We start from the raw sequence: 19,866 nt of genomic DNA, 5'->3' as shown, positions 1-19,866 counted from the left end.
TACAATGTGAGGATTTGCTGCTTCTGTCAGTTTTATGTCATGGAAATGAATACATAACAAAACATTTGAAAGCTTTGGGGTCTGAGAAATTGGATGGACATTTTTAGACTAAACTATTACTAATCAGACAAATAATCTGCAGATTAATCAATAACGGAATTAATCATTATTTGCAGGCCTTACCTTCGCTGTCTTCAGAATTTGTTTTGACTAACAATGAAATAATTACGGCATTGAAGGGGTACTTATAATGCTAAAATGTCACAAAATTAACACCCAAAGCTTTCTAGCTATTTTTTACTTAATTTTTTTTAAGTTGGTAGAGCTGTCGTCCCATGTACCAAGGCTGAGTCCTTGCTGCAGCGGCCCAGGGTTCGAATCCGACCTGTGGCCCTTTCTGTCTGTCTTCAGCTGTCACCATCAATAAAAAAATAAAAAAATAAAATAAAAAAGCTGCCTGACACTTTCACACTACTGATTGAGAGTGTCTGGTGAACATAACTAGAGTTAAGAGAGAGTTAAGATAAAGTAAATAATAAAATGTACCAAAAAAATCTGATATTACCCTGGGTCTTCTGCATAAATAAATGTGCTAAGAAAGCCTGTGATGTGGTGTTGACATTCATGTGTCAGCTTATTTTTATGTTTATCTGACCCCTAGTGGCCAAACCTCAAATAATGCATCTCTACTAAAACTACTAAAGCAAAGCACTAGTAAGCAGCTGTTTAACCACTGGCATCAAAACAAATTATTCATACCTTTATATACATATTATTACATACAGGTGAAAAACACCTTTTTAATTTAATGTATCCAAGAGATGTTTCTACCTGCATATCAAAGATTTTCAATATAAGCAGGAAAAGCGTACCGTACAAGGAACAAGTTATGGTAAAATGTAGCTTTGCATGTATGAACGCTTAAGTGGAGGTCATTACCGTTTCCATTAGTCACTCCAGAAATCTATACTCTCCCAGTCAACCTCCATATAGTTCAAACGGGAGAGACAAGGTTTCCTGTCTCGCCTCACTGAACTCAAGTTGGCTCTTTACCAGCTGCCTGGCTCTTTCAGTCCGAGGACATGGACACTAGGGAAAGTTTTCCGGTTTCCAAATGGGCCTGCTGAGTCGTAGTATTTTGTTTCAAGGGCAATATAATGTAAATGGCGTAATCTTTTTTTTTTTTTTTTTTTACTTTTACACAATATTTACAACCTTAAAACCACATTATGAAGGGTGACTTTGTACCACTAGTACTCATTCACACAGACTAATATGAGTGTTAGATAAAACACTATTAATCATGTTTCACTGACATCACGTTGATTATATTTATTTATCGCAGGGGAATGAAGCTCATACATTTCTAATGGTGTAAAATTATGTGTCCTGTTATGCAAGATCTGTCAATAAAAAGCAAAAAAGTGTGAAAGCATCTGTGCAAAGAGCAAGCCAGAGTGTAAAAGAAGAGAGGGAGACAATAATATAACCTTTTTGCCTGTGTTCATTGCAAAAAGCTAGTGCCAACAATGGTTAGAGTCGGCTGGCCCGCCTTCCTGACCACACACCTGAAATAATGATGAGTTTGAGTCAGAGGTTGCATGTACGGCTGACCCAATTGCAGCACTAATTACAGAATTGCGGGCGATCGCAGTACAAGGCACAGTGGCTCCTGGCAGGATTTCCTCTGTTAGATGAGCTAATACTTCTGTGGTAAACCAATACCAGGAATTGAATGCTACAAGAAATAACATAAATCACACTTTTTTTCAGATTTGTTAAATTTTAAGAAATAAACAGCTATAGTGTTAATGATATGCAACCAGTATTGGTTACTGTAGGAGGCTCTCTGAGGTTTGTAAACCACACATGCACTTTGCAATATTAAACTCCCTTTCTACATGCCCGCTCGCTAACCTGCACCCAAGCCCGTCACGGGCCAGTGACTGAGCTTTACACAACAGGGAGGTAACTATGGGCAATGTAACATGTTGGCGGTGGTGACATACAACACTGCCTGTATATGACAGTAAAACCTGGTCACCCCAGACAATGGAAACAGCAGCTAACCATACCTGTGTTCTGGTCAATGATCTCAGTCAAAAAACAACAGCAGCCATGCCTGTGTGTGATGAAAGCTATCCATGTCCACGACAATAACAACATCAGCTCAACAGGCCTTACTGGCCAACACAACAGCCGCTAAGCCTGCTGCAATGGCTCACTCCTTTAAACAGCAACAGTCCATATAATAGTCTGTTTGGTTTCCTGTCATTGGGTTGATGGCACAGAGAAAATGAGCAAATGTTTCACATTGCATTTCTTTTTTTCCATTGGTGGTGCATTTTATACTGCATCTATGAGTGATCTTTGGAGATATAGAATACTTCTACATAAACATATAAACTCACATTTCGGCCTTTGAGTTTTGAATTAAACATTTTAAATATCACAGTATCTCTGGCAGTGTCTCAATATAGTATCAATGATAATGTGACAATATTTTGCTTACAACTGTGGCTGTGAAAGCCATGTAGCTCCAAAACAACAAACCTTTTATGAGCCAAGAAAAATGCTTTAATTTATTTATCTTAGGAATTCCCCCAAAAAATTTTAACTCATAACTATGTGTATATTATATGTGTATTATTTCTATATTATCGACATCTCCAAGATTTACTTTGAAGAAAAAGATTTATTTCTGGTCATGTTTATGGGGCAGCATTCTCAACAGTAAATAAGAACACATAACCAGAGAAGAAGGGAAACTATCTATGTGATCAAGGGGAAAAGAAAAAGAAAGTCTGAGTGAGATTTTAAGGGGCCAGGTAACTCCTTACGGAGCAGTCTGTCCTTCCCATGTAGTTGGGCAAATATGCCACCGACCTAGATGATTAAAATAAAACCTGAGCCCCAGTACTTTTGCATGAGCGCAGCCTGACCAGAGGACAGAGGAAGACTGTACTGAAAGAAAAAACTGCGTGCCTGTTTCTGATTACAGTACTTAAAAATGATATAAAATCAACAGCACATGAACAAAATAGTGACTTTCGAGGCCAACCTCAACACACCTGTTCAGCAGACCCTCGAGTATCTGACCTCCCTCGACCACAAAGCTGCGCTCACCTGCTGGTTCTCAGCCCGTCTGTCCAGGTCTCGGGAGTATGTGAGCCACTGTCAAGCTCTGCCTCCCTCTTACCTGTACTTCATGCCTGTCTGATAGGACACACACTCCTCCAGGGCCAGGCCATTCATCTTCAGGAAGTCTTCCATATTCTTAATCTGAGCGGCGATTCTCTGCTCCCGGAGTCTCTGTAGCTCAGCCTGGTCGGGGGGCCTGGCCGGTGGCTGATTCAGCCCCTGGTCCGAGTGGTAGCGGTTGATCCCGCTCCGGATGCTCTCGCTGTATGTCATAGACAGCATCTTGCCGCTTCCACTGCTGCTGCTCTTCCGAACACCGCTGCCTGGCGCTGCCGGTTTGGGGATCTGCAGGTTTTCAGGAGGAAAGTAACTGGACTTGCGCCTGCCGGGAGGCCCCTGGGGGCCTCCAGCATACCCTCCCGCAAACATGCCCCCCTCCTCGTTCTCCTCCTCCTCTTGAGATGCTGAGGCGACCCGTGCAGTGAAGAATAAAGTAGGGACACGGACGGGGCGAAGAGCCGGCAGGGCACAGCCACCTCCTTAAATAGCACCTGCTCCCGTAAAAAAACCAGCTCTCCTGCTTGGGGCAGCACACGGCCATGCATCCTGTAATCAGAGTCGCACAACATAGCCACGCACCACCCTCCCCCGACAGGTACACAATGGCAGGGTTACACTGAAAGGGAGCTTTCAGGTGACTTGTTGGTGATTAAAGAGCAGGGCCAGAGAGGGTGCATGCTATCTGCAAAGGGGAGGCATTCAAACATGCACCAAGCAAGAGGAGGGGACACATTCCTGGTCTAACTTCTGATTCTGACTGGACTGAGAGGGAGAGCCAAGAGACAAACTTTTTGAGAGTAGTCCACAATACACAATATAATTTGAGTGTATCCCACAAAAACACACAAAGTGTCTGGTCCATCTGGACTGCAAGAAATAAATGGGCACAAGAGCTAAAAGGATCCCCAAACAACTCCATGATATGCACTTGCCATGGGTCTTCAGGATCAGGTGTTCTGGGAGCTTAAAGCAACTGTGTTTTCCATTTCAGAAAGTATTTCTTTTAACCATTAGGTCTTCCTTTTTCTGTTACACACATTTTTAGTTGAGTTGAGACACAAATCTACAAATAGTGTTGTGCTGAATTTAATCAATAGAGGGCAGCACTGTGTCCACCATCACTACAAGAATGCAACTTAATGCTGAATGCACTACTGAGCACTGACCACAAAGATACTTTCTTGGTAAAGGAAACGTATTGTATAACACTGAGACTGCAATTTTATATTAACACATTAGTAATACATAATACTCCAATGACCAGACCAATGCTATTCACAAACACTAAATATGAGACCCACAATTATTTTGCATAAAATGGTAAATAAATGGTTGTAGCTATATATATATATAAAAAGTGACTGGAAACAAAAAAAAAGATTGATGAAAAAACTTAGATTATGTGATTATTGCCAAAGTATTCATTGAATATGAACATAAAACATCACGATGACTATCTGGAGCACTATAACGAACCAATCTGAAATTAACTTCACAAGGTAACACCACAATTTATCTGGTAATCTGTACATTCAACAAGAACTACTTTCAGTATGGTAACTGTCAATGCAGAATACCTTCTTTGTAACAACATAAGAATTAGGAAATTATGTTTTACTGTTGGTTTGTAATATATACTACAAGCACCAGACTCTATTGATCCTGTAAAAGTCTACTGACAAATAAAACACTTGTACAGCACTTATTTGCCTTAGTACAAAACAGCACAGAGCAACCATAACACTGACATTAAACCCCCATTTAAAACGTGTAAAACTTGATGAACCAATAGTAAATCTAACACATCTTACAGACTGTAAATAACTCCAACATGATCTGTTATATGGAATCAAAAATAGTCAAACCATTGCTGTTATCATGTCATGACATGACTTGGATCTCTCCCACAAATTCTCTATTAATTTAAAATTTCAATAATTAAAACAAAAAAGCTCATGTAGAGACAAAAGAAAATAAATAAAGGAGGAGACTTCAAGCTAGGCAGCATGCATCCACATAGCCACACACACACACACGCACACACACACCTCATCACTCTGCCAACCCCTTACACACAAAAACATACACACAAACAAACACTTCTCATGTGGTCAAGAGTGCAAATCTTTCCTCAAACTCACCCGGTTTCTTGGGGGTCGGCTCATGAGCGAGGTTGCAGGGTCCCCGTCTGCTCTTATAAACACACACTGCAGACAGTGATGGACCGGGTCCACCCAAACTGGGAGTGTCTTACTAGGAAACGTCTAAACCAATTAGTGAATAAGAGAGTGCATCCCTTCCCTCCCCTCACCACTTGGACCATACTCTATCACCACAACCAACACCTCTCCTCCTCCCCTCCCTGTGAGATCTCATGGAAGAAATCCATTTATATCGTTTAGTGGCCCGTCTTGTTTCTGCTAACCGCAGCAAATAATATCAGCCTTGAATTATTCACCAAAGCTTTTGCACTAAAAGCCTCTGATTGTTGTTCCACAGGAAAGAATACTAAGAGCTGGACAATAATGAGCGCCTGAGTGTTGTGTGTACATGCCACACACAAACACACACAGTCTCAAGAAAACGCATACTGTACTTATATACACGCACACAGAAAATAGACAAACCACATGCATGTTTATGTACTCTCTAACCAAGGCATTATGAAAACCACACCAGTTAAAACACGCCTTGCAGCCTCTCTCTGTGTCTCAGTAGCCTTGTGTTCAGTTCAAGGGCAAAATCAAAGTGTCACATAATAATAATAGTAATAATAATAATAATAGCAGTTTTAAACACAGAATTGTCAAGCACGTATGAGCCAGTGTAGCTGCTCTGTATTAGCCACACAGAGGAAAGCATCCCATGGCCTCTACAGGCTTTCTGCAGGGTTCACCAAGTACAAAAATATATAAAAAGTACTTTTTTAAAACCTTTTTAATACCCGTTTCACAGTCATACTGGTTAAAGTATGATGGAAAACCAGTATGGACAATATAGCCTTGAATTATTTATTACTAGATCACATTATGTCAGCACTTCCCAGCAGTATAACAATAATTCCTAATGATATAATGAATTATATTAACACTCTGTACCACCCAGACAACAGTAAAAATGTCTTACTTGGAGAAGCCAGTCTGTACCCTCTTCTCTAGCTGATGAGCTTTTGTGGCAGAGCTATTTAAAAGATATGAGACCAGTGATCCCATCGAGGAAACAATGATTAATCACAGCAATCTTCTGTACTTATATATTTCACTCTACCCAACTACTTTTGTATGTTTATACCCAACTTTACACCATAGAACATGTAAATGAATCAAAATAGACAGTCTGTTTGGATATGCTGCCACTACTTAAGTGCACACGACCTACTGCATTAAGAGGGATTGTACAATTTATATTCCATCCCACCTGGACACAACATATGTTTTCTAGTAACAGAGCTTCCAAGTAACTGGTCAATATCAATCCTTAAATTTGAGTGGTTCTACTCCATTTAGTAAAATCATGTTTTTCGTTTTTTTTCAATAACTGAACAAGGACTTCACACATTTAGTAATTTACCAAGCTAGTACAACCTAGTTCAGTTCTCCAAGTCAAAAGTTGTGGCTTTCAAAGTAGACATTTAACTTATCATGTGTCATGTGTGGGTGCAATGTAATGTAAACAAAAGAACAACAACAAAAATCAGTGAGCTCAAGAGGTTGAAATATGAGCCATAATAATGCTAAACTATACACATATCTGTGATAAATGTAATGCATTAAATCAGTGGTTCTCAAACTGTAGGGAGGCCCCCGGTGGGGCACAGAGCCACTGCAGGTGGGGCAATGGATATACTGGGGAAAAGTGAAAGTGAATATGGTTTATGCAGGGGGAAATGAACAAACAAGAGATTGCTGATGCTATTGTGCTGACCATTATTTTACTCAAATCCAACTTGGACCCCTTTTTATTGGTTTTACTGGTTCCCTTATCATTTTTAATGATGATTGCTAAAAAATTATGGGGGGGGGACTTTTTTCAGCTTCTGAAGGGGGGCATGAAAAAGTGCATTAAACGAGGCACTTGATTTAAGAATGTATTTTTACGTTCCCTAATCTATACACATGAGACATTCAGTAGTCAGAAGTCAACAACCTTCATCATCAGAAAGCACTCAAGTCCCTTGAAAACTGTAAAATGGTTTAACGATAGCCAGAGCCGGAAATACATTACAGCCATTTTATGTTAGCCTTCATTATTCTGTACCAAGAATGCTTTTAGTAAAGAGACCATGTCACAGACACGCAGGATAGTGTGGAGCTGCAAATCAATGGTACGCGCATTGCTGGAGAATATAGCAATACAAAAAAAAACATACACAACAGATAATGCTCATAAGACGTAGGATGGGGTCGGGACAAAGCAGTAAAACTAGACATTGTTGACATGATTGTGGACTTGATTCATATTTTCAGAGTTCATTTGCCAGTAGTAGTAAGTATCCTAGCTGTCATGGTCCAGTATTACATTTTGTGTGTGATGACTGAAAAGAATAAAACTTTCCTTCCCAGAATCAGCCCGCTGCTGTCAGAGAGATAGACAGACAGGGATAGGGGGCTTAATCGATCTCCTCATGTAGGCCAGGGGGGCAGCTAGTAGGACGCTTTGCACTTTAAAAAGACAGAAATGTGCGAGGCGCCAAGATGAAAATCCGATAGTGAGCTCATTACAAGCACATCCACATAGTCAGGGGTTTTTATAACTGGATCAGCAGAATAAGGCCTGATATAAGACCATAAAACATGATCCTACTCTAAAGCAGCAGAAAGACTGACCATCTAAAAAGGCACACTACTGGAGGAGTGAGTACCTGCAACCCTACTCTTAGAGAACATCATCTAATCCTCAATGCTGATCAAAATGGTCCCTTTGGCTTTTAGAACAGATCAGGTTCAGCTCCCTTGAGGTCAAAAAGGTTTACAGTTTAATATAGAAATGATGAATAAAGGAAATGAATAGCTGCTTAATCACACCCCAAGTAAAAAAAAAGTGTCAGTTCAGTAAAAAGTCACATGTTGAAGTGTCTCAAGTGTCACTGCTGGGGGAAAAAGGGTGGAAAAGAAGAAAAAAAACTTCAAACTCAAGACAGTTATTGTTGATTCAAAGGTTTTGTGAGCAACCTTGCAACAAAATCCATCATTGCCCCTATCAGGTTTAAGCTGGATAATGCATTGCCAGCTAAATAGTAGATAAGTGTTATGTATGCTGCATGCTGCAGAGGTTTACTAATGGACGTATGGTTTTAAATGACAGAACAGCAAGACTCTACAGCAAGGTTATTATATTAAAATAAAACAAAAACTAAATGTTATAAATACATACTTCACGCACATAAAAAAAATACACTCTTTACACATATACATAAAGGAAAATGGTCAACTTAAAAAATCCCTGCTTTGCGACAAAAAACAGTGTTTGGTGGATACAGAGACAGACAGGTACCTGTAGAACTGCAACTGTCGTTTGGGGCTCCCATAACGAGCGCTGAAGACATCAGAGGAAAGGAGGAAAAAGGAAAGCTTTGGTTAATATAAGCAGGAAAGAGAGAAGGTCAGTAGTGGAGAAGATTTCATATAGACACTGCAGTGACAAAGGATACCGACTGTTAGCCAAAGATGGTACAAAACGTGGAAGAGTAAAGTGGGAGGAAATAGAAAATGCTGCTTTAGAAATGACACACACAGATAAAGTTTAGATAAAGCTTTGTTTGTACAAACTGTTCACTGTATTAAGCTATGTATGCTGAAAATGTTGGAGCAATATGACAAGTCAGGCCCAAGACATGCAATCACTGCAAAGTCCTAACAAAAATAGTGTCATAAATTATACTACAGTAAAAGTGCAGTTAGTAGTGCATGTTTGAAGACTAAAACGATTCCCAAGTGTTTGCACAAATCCTAAACTTTTCAAGACCTGAAATGAATAAAAAAATATTTTACAATACATTTCCCGACTTTCCAAAACAATCTACAAACCTGCATCTCAATTACAGGCAGCTACCTGATCTCAAAGTGTCCACTCTGGATATTTTTTTATACTCGTACATGTTTTTCAGATCAAACTATTAGGGAATAATATGGATACAAAAAGATTAAAGTTTACATATGCATTACAACATTTGGTATTTTCTCTTAATGCTTTTCTGTGAAGTACAGATAAGTGCAAACCAAGTTACAAGTTATGATGTTTGAGGTCATTTACAATTTGTTATAATAAAATAATTCAAATAGAGCTCTTGAGTTTAGACTATTAATTATAATCTTCACCCTGCACATCTGCTTTGAGAGGAATCGTTCTGTAAAGGCTACACTCAAGTATCCATTACGAATTGCTATTTAGTTTCATGTAAGTGCTTCTCTTAAGTACCTTGAACAAAAGCTAGAAAGATGTGCATTATATAATTTAAGTTTTAATTAATTAAACATATGCTAATGAAAAAACACCTAGAGTTAAACAAAGAGTAAAACCAGAAATATTAATTAAACAGTTTACAATATAATAATCTGATAATAAAACTTCCATGCCCTTAGCGTGACTGAGGCTGTCTGTCTACCATCACAAAGGAAGCAACGCTCCACATCATTTGATATTTGATTACGTTACCGTTGGCGAAAGGTAGTGAAACACTTTAAAAGGTTTTAGTTTAATAGGAAAGTTACGCAGTGACTTGCATGAAAATGTGTGGAAAAGTAGCGGATGTAAAAGTAGTAGAATGAACATTATGAATGAAGGTAACAGACTGCTATACTGTCTCAGTGCCCCACATCTTCCCAATGAAGGCAAATCAAAATCCATCTCAAAATCTCATTCACTTTTATTGTTATGTTACTGACGTCTGTCCAGTAGCTTTAGTAATGCATCACAAACAGCCACTGCACCCCATCTGGCCATAATGGAGGCAATGTGAAACACAGCCATAAAGCTGCTTGAGAAGAAAAGGGGAACAGATGCTTTGTAAGATGATGAGTGTCTGGCGCCACATGCTGGTGAACCATTAGAGTGCAGGATAATATGTACTAATGATGCATGGGTATCCATTCTGATGTTGCCACTCAGTAAACACAACACACAATGCTGTGATATGCCTGCATGTGAGTGTGTCTGCCCTATGTCACAATCTAAGGGACCTGCTTCAAGGTACATTTGTTGTGTCTAATTCAATTACACTGTAAAGGATGTTCAGTGTAAGATAAAATGGTTTGTGTTTTCATTAGAGTTGGGCAGGTAATGGTTAAACCTCCAGGGAATAAAGAATCACAATGTGCTCGATTGTGATATACGCAATTGCCATGAGTGCACGTGTATGTGTGGAGAGGAGACAGTTTGTGTACTTATTCCCGGTAGCACTTCAATCCTTCCTTTTTCTGTGTTTTGCTTGTTTTGTTTACATTACAAACTGCTCCACCTAATAGTAATTAACCAAACATTTTTATTGCTACAACGTTTTAGGTAATAATTAAAATAACTATAACACATCTAAGCTTTAGTTTAGTACAGTATGCAAACAACTTAGTCAGATCCAGCTGTACACCAGACACAGTACCACAGATAAGAGGTTGTAAATCATTTATTGGTGATACTTTTAATTAAAATCCTAATCCAAATAGGTTATGAATGGATGTGTATTGTGTCTGTGTTTACATTAAACGTCCCATCAACTCACCTGTAGATCATGCCAGGGGAGCCAGTCTGTCGGAGGGAGAGGCGAGCAGGGGAGTCTGTGGTAGATTCAGGATACATGAAGGCAGGAGGGAGGGGGTGTGGCCAGCCTGCCGGGGGTGGTGTTCTTTCACCGGGACCACGGGGTTCAGTTTATCACCAATCAGGGCCTCTGGAAAGGAGAGAGAGCACACTTGTGTCAGCTGGTGGTGGAGGTTTCTGTTTCTTTTCCTACACCCTACGCTACAGTTGGGCAGTCCTCTTGGCCGGTCCAAGCACTGTACCTTTCATGTTGTATTTACCATTTATTTATCTGTTTATCTACTGTCTTCACAACAAGCCTCCTCTGTGCTGTTTAATTTCCCACCTACGGGTAACACTGCACCTCCATTAAGGTCATAAGAATTGATACTCCTGCCCAACCAGTTAAATATCATTCTCAGATGTTCTTCAGAGGAAAAAAGGATTCGTCCACATTGCTAAAGCCATGTTGGTCAAGTTGATTGAACTACTACGAGTGTTTTTGGGGATATATACTGAAGGTGTTACTGGCTGTAATACTGAGCGGATCTGTCTGTCACTCAGAGCACAGGCAAGAATTGTAGTCAAACATATCATCATTTTCATCCATTAATTCTCCTTAGTGAGAGATTATATTAATCACAGTGATGGATTGTATAGATTGGAGAAGACACACTAACAAAGGTTTTACCAAGACGCTTCTCACATTAACTGACCACAATTTTCTTCTTACTGTTGACTATCGTGACCAGTTGAACACGTTTGACCACACACATCGAAAGATAAAAATATCAAGCATATTGGCTAATGATCATCACGTCCCAGACAAGGTCAGGAGCACAAGAGGGTAATTAAACAACGGCGCGCCACCCCTCCCACAGCAACCAGGAGACAGGGCCCCATGATTACCCTGTCTGGAATGATTCAATGGGCCGTCCGGTTGACCTGTGTCTAAAGCAAGGTGGATCACAAGCCTCTTCCAAACAATGGGTAGTGCAAGTGTAGTGTGATGTAATGTAAGGTTGGTAAACTGCAGCGGAGACCAAAAAGTACATTGCCTAACCTTATAGGACTCTAATGGTAGATTACCAAACACAGATCCAATAAATGTGCCAGTGGGAGAGCACGTCACTTTGGTTTTAGTCTTTGTTTACTTGTAATCTGGAACTGAACTTATCATTTGACATTGTTATCACCTTTTTCTAAAGACTGCTACATGCTTCCACCACTAGATGGAGTCATGTCCTCACTCTGTGGACATGAGCTGAATGAATAAACCATCAGACCAAAGTAACCTCTGTAGTTTCTTACAGCAGTCAGTTATTAGATTGTAGTTAAGATTTTACCATCTTCACAGTAAGTCTTTGTTTACCAGTCTGGAATCACAAAGATGACCTAGTTAGACAAATAGCAGGAAAATCACATCACAACATTAATAAAAAACAAATAAAAAAAACACTGGTCCTGCAGTAAAAAGCCACGTAGAGACAACACAAAGCCCACATTAACACAAGTGCAGATCTTGGGGCTGCTGTACTGTACATATGTGGGTGCAACGCACAGCCAATCCACTGCTAAGAGCGACTTAATGCTCTGAATAATTCAAAGTGTCTGCCCAACAAGCAGGCCACTGCTGAAGAGAGGGTTATAGCAAGAGAGCTGAGCATCAACGATGTTTGGGGTGGGTGAGTTAGGTATACGTAAACGCCATTAACACACATAAAATACCTAATCAGTACGTTTAAAGTCCACACCATGGTCTGAGAGGGAAGGGAGCGGCACTGCTGATGTTTTAGCCCACTTTACTGTCGCAGATAAAATCTAAAGAGGAAAGCTGCAGAGAGAGTGGCATCTATGTCACCCTGACAAAGCCGTGAGCTGAGCCGCCCGTGCTACCCAATTTCACCGGTGGCTGCACTCACACGGCTCGTAACCGACATTGTAATAACATGAAGGTGACTTTCTCCTCTCATCAATTTCCCAGGGAGCGAATAAGGTGTCCCATGTTCCCAAGGACTCATTTAACGGTCCCCGCTCAATTCATTTCAATCATGCCACGATGGGACACCGGTCATCCCCGCTATCGTGTGATGATGATGTCATGACCCTGATGGGTGGAAGACACGGTCGTAGATCTACGACACAACACAGCACATTCCTGCTGGATTATCTGTCAGCGATGTGGATCAGAGGACACGGTGGGTTGAGTGGGGGGGGCTGTGAAAACAGACTCTTGCAGAGCTTAAGTACCCTTAATCGTGTATTTAGGAATTTGATCTCTTTATTTCATGTGGTGAACTAAATAGTCGTTCAGTTTCAATTTGTTGGTTTGACAACAACCGATATAAATATATATATATATATATAAATATATATAAATCACCTTTGACTTAGGGAAATGTGATGTTAGGATATTGTACACTGTTTTCTGAAATTTTATAGACCAAACCATTAACCTAGTCAGCATCAATACAATTTTGCATTTGTCACAAGAGATGTTCCTAATGATCAATTTAACAGACGTTTTATAACTATAACTATAACTATAAATATAAACAGTCATCTGTTTCTTCAGTGTGAGCAGAATTTCCAGGTAAACATCAAGACAGACTAACTACAGTTAGCCAGAAGCTAGGCCCAAACTATCAGCTAAGTTACTGACACCAATGATTTTAAACAAGCCAGACACAAATTCACCAACACAAACTGAACAGATAACTCATGCATACTTCAATTTGTACTGTAGTTTTTTCAATTATGTAAAAAAGACAATCACAAAAACAACGTTATATTAGGACAACACCCAAGATTTTCACATAGGGCAATAACCAGCCCCATTACATCACACAACCACAATCGTACAGTGAAGTGATTTTGGAGTGACCGGTGGAGAAGAAGCTGACCTGTTCAATTAATGCATGGCTGCTGAAATTAGGACATATTTGTTTCCACATGCGGCCTTTCTAGACTCCAGTGCCTACTTTTAACCTCTGTGCAGTTTAATGTAGAAGGCTATCAGCTGTTTTAGCCTATTTAGATACTGCACGAAACATATCGTGTTTACACCTCATCACATAATGTAACACACGGTAGAGCAATGCACCAGGCTGATTGAGATGCCTGTAGTGAGCTGCAGTTTGAGGATGCTGCTGCTGCTGCTGACTGCAGCAATGCGGCACACTACAGACTCTTACTGGCTCAAGTTAGAGGGCTCAGATTTACTGCACTAATGGTCCAAGGTGCACTTTGCAGATTAAACAGCAGACACGGAGAGAGAACAAGACAGAGAGTGAGAGAAATAGAGAGATGAAGCACAAGGAAAAGTGGAGCGAGAAAGGAGTCGATATATTTTGTATGGTTACCGTTTGGATCTTGATTTAAGACACGACGAAGACATGAGGAAAACAACCGTGGCCGTGACACACATTTTAGACAGAAACACTGTTGTATACATTCAATATTAAAGTGTAGTGCTGTGCTTGCTGTTCAGAAGTCTTCTCTTGCTTTTATGTTAAGAAAATACAATGTTTCTGGCCCAAATGTTCTCTTTGTCAGGTGCAGAGGAATCACTCAGTGTCCAGGCATTTGATGAGCCTTCGAATGGGACTTTGGGGTTTGTATTCTATCTTCTCACCAGTACCCCTGTAGCAAGTAGCAACACGCCCACACAGACACAGCCCTCGTGTTTTTGATAGTGTTATTGTTGATCTGAACAGCCTGGAGCATCACGAGTTATGTGTTTTCCATGTATATGTTTATTGTAATATTTATCGTATACTACTATTTAAAAAAAAAAAAAAGGAAACATATTATTTGTGTTCCTTAATTTCTACCAGTAATGGACAATGACATTTCACATTACTAAGAAGATAACCTATAGCTTTAAAGCTGCAGGTTTATAGCAAAATTCTAATCCCAATTATTTTACTTAACACTGATCAGGAGCATTACATCATCACTAGTGTTATTTTTTCATTAACTGATTACACACTTAAACTTTAAGTACTTTTTTTACGTTTTAGTATTTAATAAGAGATTACAGTATATTAATCCCAGGGATGGTTTCTGTAGACTGGACTGAGACAGAAGACAAAAAGAAGAGCTCCTATTGAAGTTTGTCTCTGCAGTACAATTGCGTGCTCAAACTCACACAAGGAGAAGCTTCCTAGTTTTGTTGAACTTATTCATTCTTTTTAAACTTCTCTGATCACAAATAGAAGAGCACGAGATTTGAGCTTTCAAACGAAGGAATATATGGGTATGAATTACATACCACAAAAATATAATACATTTTAACTTTTTTAAGGATTTGTTAACTGTCAAATATTGATATCAGTATTGGATTAAGGATCCAGTTGGGCCAGAAAATAAACTATAGATTTATCACATTACAGTAGAGAGGTGGTGGTGAAAAACAAAACAATTGGATGAAAAGGGGGACACGGTGCGCTGTCGACAAGCAGAAATTACTAAAACGTGCATCCCCGTACTTAAAGTTTGTCTCACACACACCTCAGTCTCCAAACAAAATGCAAAACGGAGTCACAAAAGCCCGCTCTTCATGCTTTCCATCCATAAATCCACCTACACCCAGCCTGAGTGAATTCCCTCCTGAGACAGGGCTTACGTGAGCGAGGCAAGCAGGCAGGCAGTGCTGGCCTGGAAAGCACAGCACGGTGTTGTGTAGTGTGTTGGCAGCTGCAGAAAACACACACAGACCCGAGCAGATGGCTACAGAAGAGGGAGACAGGCTAACAGACGAGAACTGCCGGGGATATCCTACATGGGAGTTCAGTCAGGCAGAGAGCGAGAGAAAGGAGCTAACCTAACCTCGTTCTCCGTCAGGCAACAAAGAGGATTTTAGACGGAATCTCCTCTTCGTCTTCTTCGGTGACATTCATCAAAAGGATGAAAGTCGAAACCATGTAAAGATGTGGATCCGTGTCAGCGCGTCGTCTTTACTCTCATCATCACACAGTTCGAGGTTTTATAAATGGCATCCTCTCTGTTAAGCTGTAGAGGGCCCTTGATTATAGAAACAGTGCAGGTCACGGGCTGCCAACAGAGGAAAAAAAGCTAACAGCAATTTGCATAAATAGCCTATTTATACAGCAAACTTCTGATACAAATCCCCCACCCCCCAGTTAAATGAAGTTAAAAGTGCAACTGAGAGCTCTGCTGTCAGGAATCATTAAATTCTAGGACAACTGCAGCTGTTTTACACACAGAGGTTTACCACATATTACGGTCAAACTTGAAGCCATGCCCATCATGAGCCTACGCAGATTAGAGTTCAGTTGGTCTAATGTAAGGCATTATACATTAAGGTAATAATCCTTAAGTCTTTAATTATATCAAACCCCATTTTTGATGCTATTTGTGGTCTGTGTTTTTTATTTTCAGCATTGCCTTCAATGCATTCGCAGTCTACAGTGCCGTGGTCAGTTATGGCCTATTGTGCAGTTTCACATTGAAATCATTTTCAGTACATTTTGAAACTTTTTGTTGTTATATTTGCTCATTTTTATCCTGATCCATAGACTTTCAAACTGTCAAGCAATAAGGTCAACACATGATCTAGCCTTAGTACAAGAATAAACAATGACGTCTATAACGTCTAGCACACAGATCTCCCTTTATTATACAGTATGAGATATATGGTCTCAGGTGGCCTGTAACACTGACGGCATGAAGATGAATCAGCACTCTGTACGTCCTTGCTCAACATTTTCCTTTATGATGTTGTGCTGACTTATAGTCAATCCCTAACATTAAAACATGGTGACGCACAAGCGCCTACAGAAATACTATCCATTACAAACACGAGGCAGGTTTACAGACCATCTGGACGTATGAAAAGAATCAGTAGAATATCACAAACGAGTTGGCTACTGTACAGCTAACTTGGGCCCGTGAAGCCGAAATGAAGCTCTGGTTAGCACTGCGGGGAGAGATCATGCTGCAGTGAACCAGGAGCACAGAGCAGCACACTGCAGTAGAAATATGAAACCATCTTTCTCCTGTTCTGGGTCCTTCCCAGCTCTCTCTCTGCACACCAAAGACAAATAAAGACGAGGAAAATTAGGGCTGGAGAGATAAGTGTGATTTTGGGTTGTGTTTTCTGTCTCGTGCCGGCTTCACACGCCTGCACTTGGCACATGGTATTTGAACTGAGAGCGTCCACAGAAATCGGACAAGGGCTGAGGAGCTTTAGGTTGGATCATGGTGTTAGACTGACCTTCTTACCATGTGTTCAGACCTCTTAACCTAGATAGGCAGCGCTTTCAGACCGCTCCCCACATACTTTAAAGAACCAGCAGAACACCTTTCTGGTAGGTTTTCCTCTCTGTTATAACTAGCCATTCAGAAATGTAAGGTAAGCAATACATCTCACTTTAGCGTGCCTGCCAAATCTTTCTAGGACACGTACTACTTTCTTTATGCTTCAGATCTCAGATTCCACTAGTTCCTAACATCATTTCATTACACATTGGTTGCCCTGTTTTTCATCCTTGTCCAAGTACAACATATCACTGCTATCCGCATCACTGCGCATGTAATGACACATGGGCATGAGCAGGCTGTACAGAGGACTTCAATATTTAGTCGCGCATAGGTGAGCAGAAAACATTAAGTTGATAGGAAAACATAGCAGAGCAGAGGGACAGAGTGGCGAAGGCGATCAATATCTGAATCCAGACAGACAGTCATTAGGGAGGAGGAAGAGGACAGCAGCAGATCAGTGAACTCACCCAAACCTGTCATTTAATTAATAAAATGCAGTCATTTTATGCAGTATGTCTGCACACATCAGATATTCCCCAACAAACCTAATGCCTTTGCTTTTTTCTGCTGTAGCCAGTCTATAATATTTCTCCTAAATAGTGCATCAGCTTTGTCCACACAGAGTAGAGGTTTTAATGTTTGTATAACATGGAGAGACCTGTGGGTTGTGGCTAGGCCTGCAGAGGCTACATACTGGAAAGTAGCCTAAAACAATACCCAGTGATATTTTGGTATTGCCTTACTGTAACAGCCTCACTCAAACACAGAACCAGGTTGCTGGGTCGATGCAACAATAACCATAAACACAGACGTTCGAGCCGGTGGTGGTATTTAAGTTATCTGCTGGATTTTAGTTTTTAGGTAATCAGCTAAGGATTCTTTGGAGTCTGTGTAGATGGCAGAGAAAGCCACTGCAGCAGATAAAAGTCATTCAATACTCAACTTCGACAGCTGGTTTTGTATTTATACAATTACACTGATCATTTAAATACATTGTTCAATAATTCACAAGGTTTTTTATGCATCTTCACTTATACAAACCCTTGATTCCTCTAGTATTGCATTTTCCAGTCAGACAGGATTCAATCTTCCCCCTCAGGGCGCTAACTGTGCCACTGATGGATGCAGTTTCTAACAGATGAGGAAAACATAGATTATGGTCCAGAGTTCCTAATAAAATCGGGCACAAATGCAGTAAGTGCTGGCGGCTCTTTGAACAGACTCTGAGTGGCCCCAGGAGAAGCAGCCTCCAGCAGCTAGTGACCGACATACACCCTCTGAGGAGAAGCAGAGAAAAGCAAAAAATAAAATGCCTGAAAACAAGGAACGGTAAAAGGAGGAGGAAGACAGAGTAGAAGAGAAAACTGCAGTTGAGTAGACACTGTGGGAAAAAGGCTGAGCAGGCACTAGAGAGCAGGCTGGTCCAGAGAGGCCCTGTGCTGCAAAACAGCAGTGCGATGCATCACTCCTCCCACTGCGATCTCTTTCTTCATCTCAGACCTTCGCTCCCATCCTCTCATGTCGTGCGGTAATGCTCGACACTTGACTGGTCACAAACAACCTTACGTTTCACAAGGCTTTCACAAAATGGAGTATTAAACAAAAAAAACAAAAAAACAATCTGCATCATTGTTTTGGAAGGACTCATTGTGGATTGTATTTAATTCCACAAAACTCAAACTAATGCAGATCTACAATATAACCCTATGATTAGCTGCACTAGTAACAGACAACTGAAATGCTTAGCTTGCAGAGTTTTGCCATGAACCGTATGTTAGGCCACTCTAAATATTAAATATGAAACAAACTTCTTTCTGCACTCTTTCAGTGGTACTTTGTTGAGACGTGGGTCTATTTGGAGGTAGTGACAATGCAGTCAGTCTCCTACAGATACTTTTATTTGGCACAGTTACCCAAAGTACAATAAATTAATAAACAGGGGTTCTGTGTTTGCCTTGCTGGAGGAAACATTGGCACGACACACGCAGAGATCAACCCTGTGACATTAAAGTAACGGTGTGGTGTCAGTGCTGCTACTTTACAGGAACAAGACATGCTTTTCCTGTTCTTCTGTGTATTACTGTTACCAGTGTAAGGTCAATGAGGAACTGATAAAGTGTAAGAGTTTCTATATTATCTTGCACGTATTTCTACGTATCAAACTGCTGCAAATGTGCTTTCACACATTTCTTTTCAAGTCCTGCTATGGTGTTAGTATGGTTGAGCTTTGCACAGGAAGGAAAGCACCCCGTCCTCTCAAGTGTGATGAAGGCTGTTCAGCATCTTCAAGTACAGAACAGTGACACCACTTTTGTGCTTTAGGTTGGAAGTTTCAGTCAAATGTTACGGGTCTTCATAGCGGACTGGTTATGGAAATAATGTGTTTGACTATAGTCATGACAGCATGATACAATACATTCAGACTCGGTCTCTAAATGATGTAAATAAATATATGTAAAAACAACAATATGGTATATTAAAAATAAAGAGTACTTGTTTCAGTGATCAAATACACTTAGTTTACTTTTTAAACTATTGTTGAGATTGAGAATGAGATTCTTTTGAGTTCAAGATCTATATAGGTCAATATATATTCACCAAAAATAAAACTTAGTCTAGTCTACATCATCCTTGACAGCACTTTATCTT

The 19,866-nt window shown here is 40.2% G+C and overlaps 1 protein-coding gene across 3 annotated transcripts in view; it reads right to left on the bottom strand.

Annotated features, from left to right (window-relative positions):
* The window catches only part of kcnab2a (potassium voltage-gated channel, shaker-related subfamily, beta member 2 a), an 80,847-nt gene that overhangs the window by 44,274 nt on the left and 16,707 nt on the right, over window positions 1–19,866 (bottom strand). For 2 of the 3 annotated variants that reach the window (XM_035661640.1, XM_035661641.1), the window contains exons 2-3: window positions 10,916–11,083; window positions 8,695–8,736 (exon numbers count right to left, since the gene is read on the bottom strand). In XM_035661640.1, coding sequence (XP_035517533.1) covers window positions 8,695–8,736; window positions 10,916–10,992 — 119 coding nt within the window. In that variant the 5' untranslated portion in view covers window positions 10,993–11,083. The remainder of the gene's footprint in view (window positions 1–8,694; window positions 8,737–10,915; window positions 11,084–19,866) is intronic. The other variant, XM_035661642.1, reaches the window with a different exon arrangement.

The sequence above is a fragment of the Morone saxatilis genome, unplaced genomic scaffold (genome assembly GCF_004916995.1).
Source record: "Morone saxatilis isolate NCDOM2014 unplaced genomic scaffold, NCSU_SB_2.0 Contig18, whole genome shotgun sequence".
Taxonomy (NCBI): domain Eukaryota; kingdom Metazoa; phylum Chordata; class Actinopteri; family Moronidae; genus Morone; species Morone saxatilis.
This window is presented reverse-complemented; position numbering and strand designations above follow the sequence as displayed.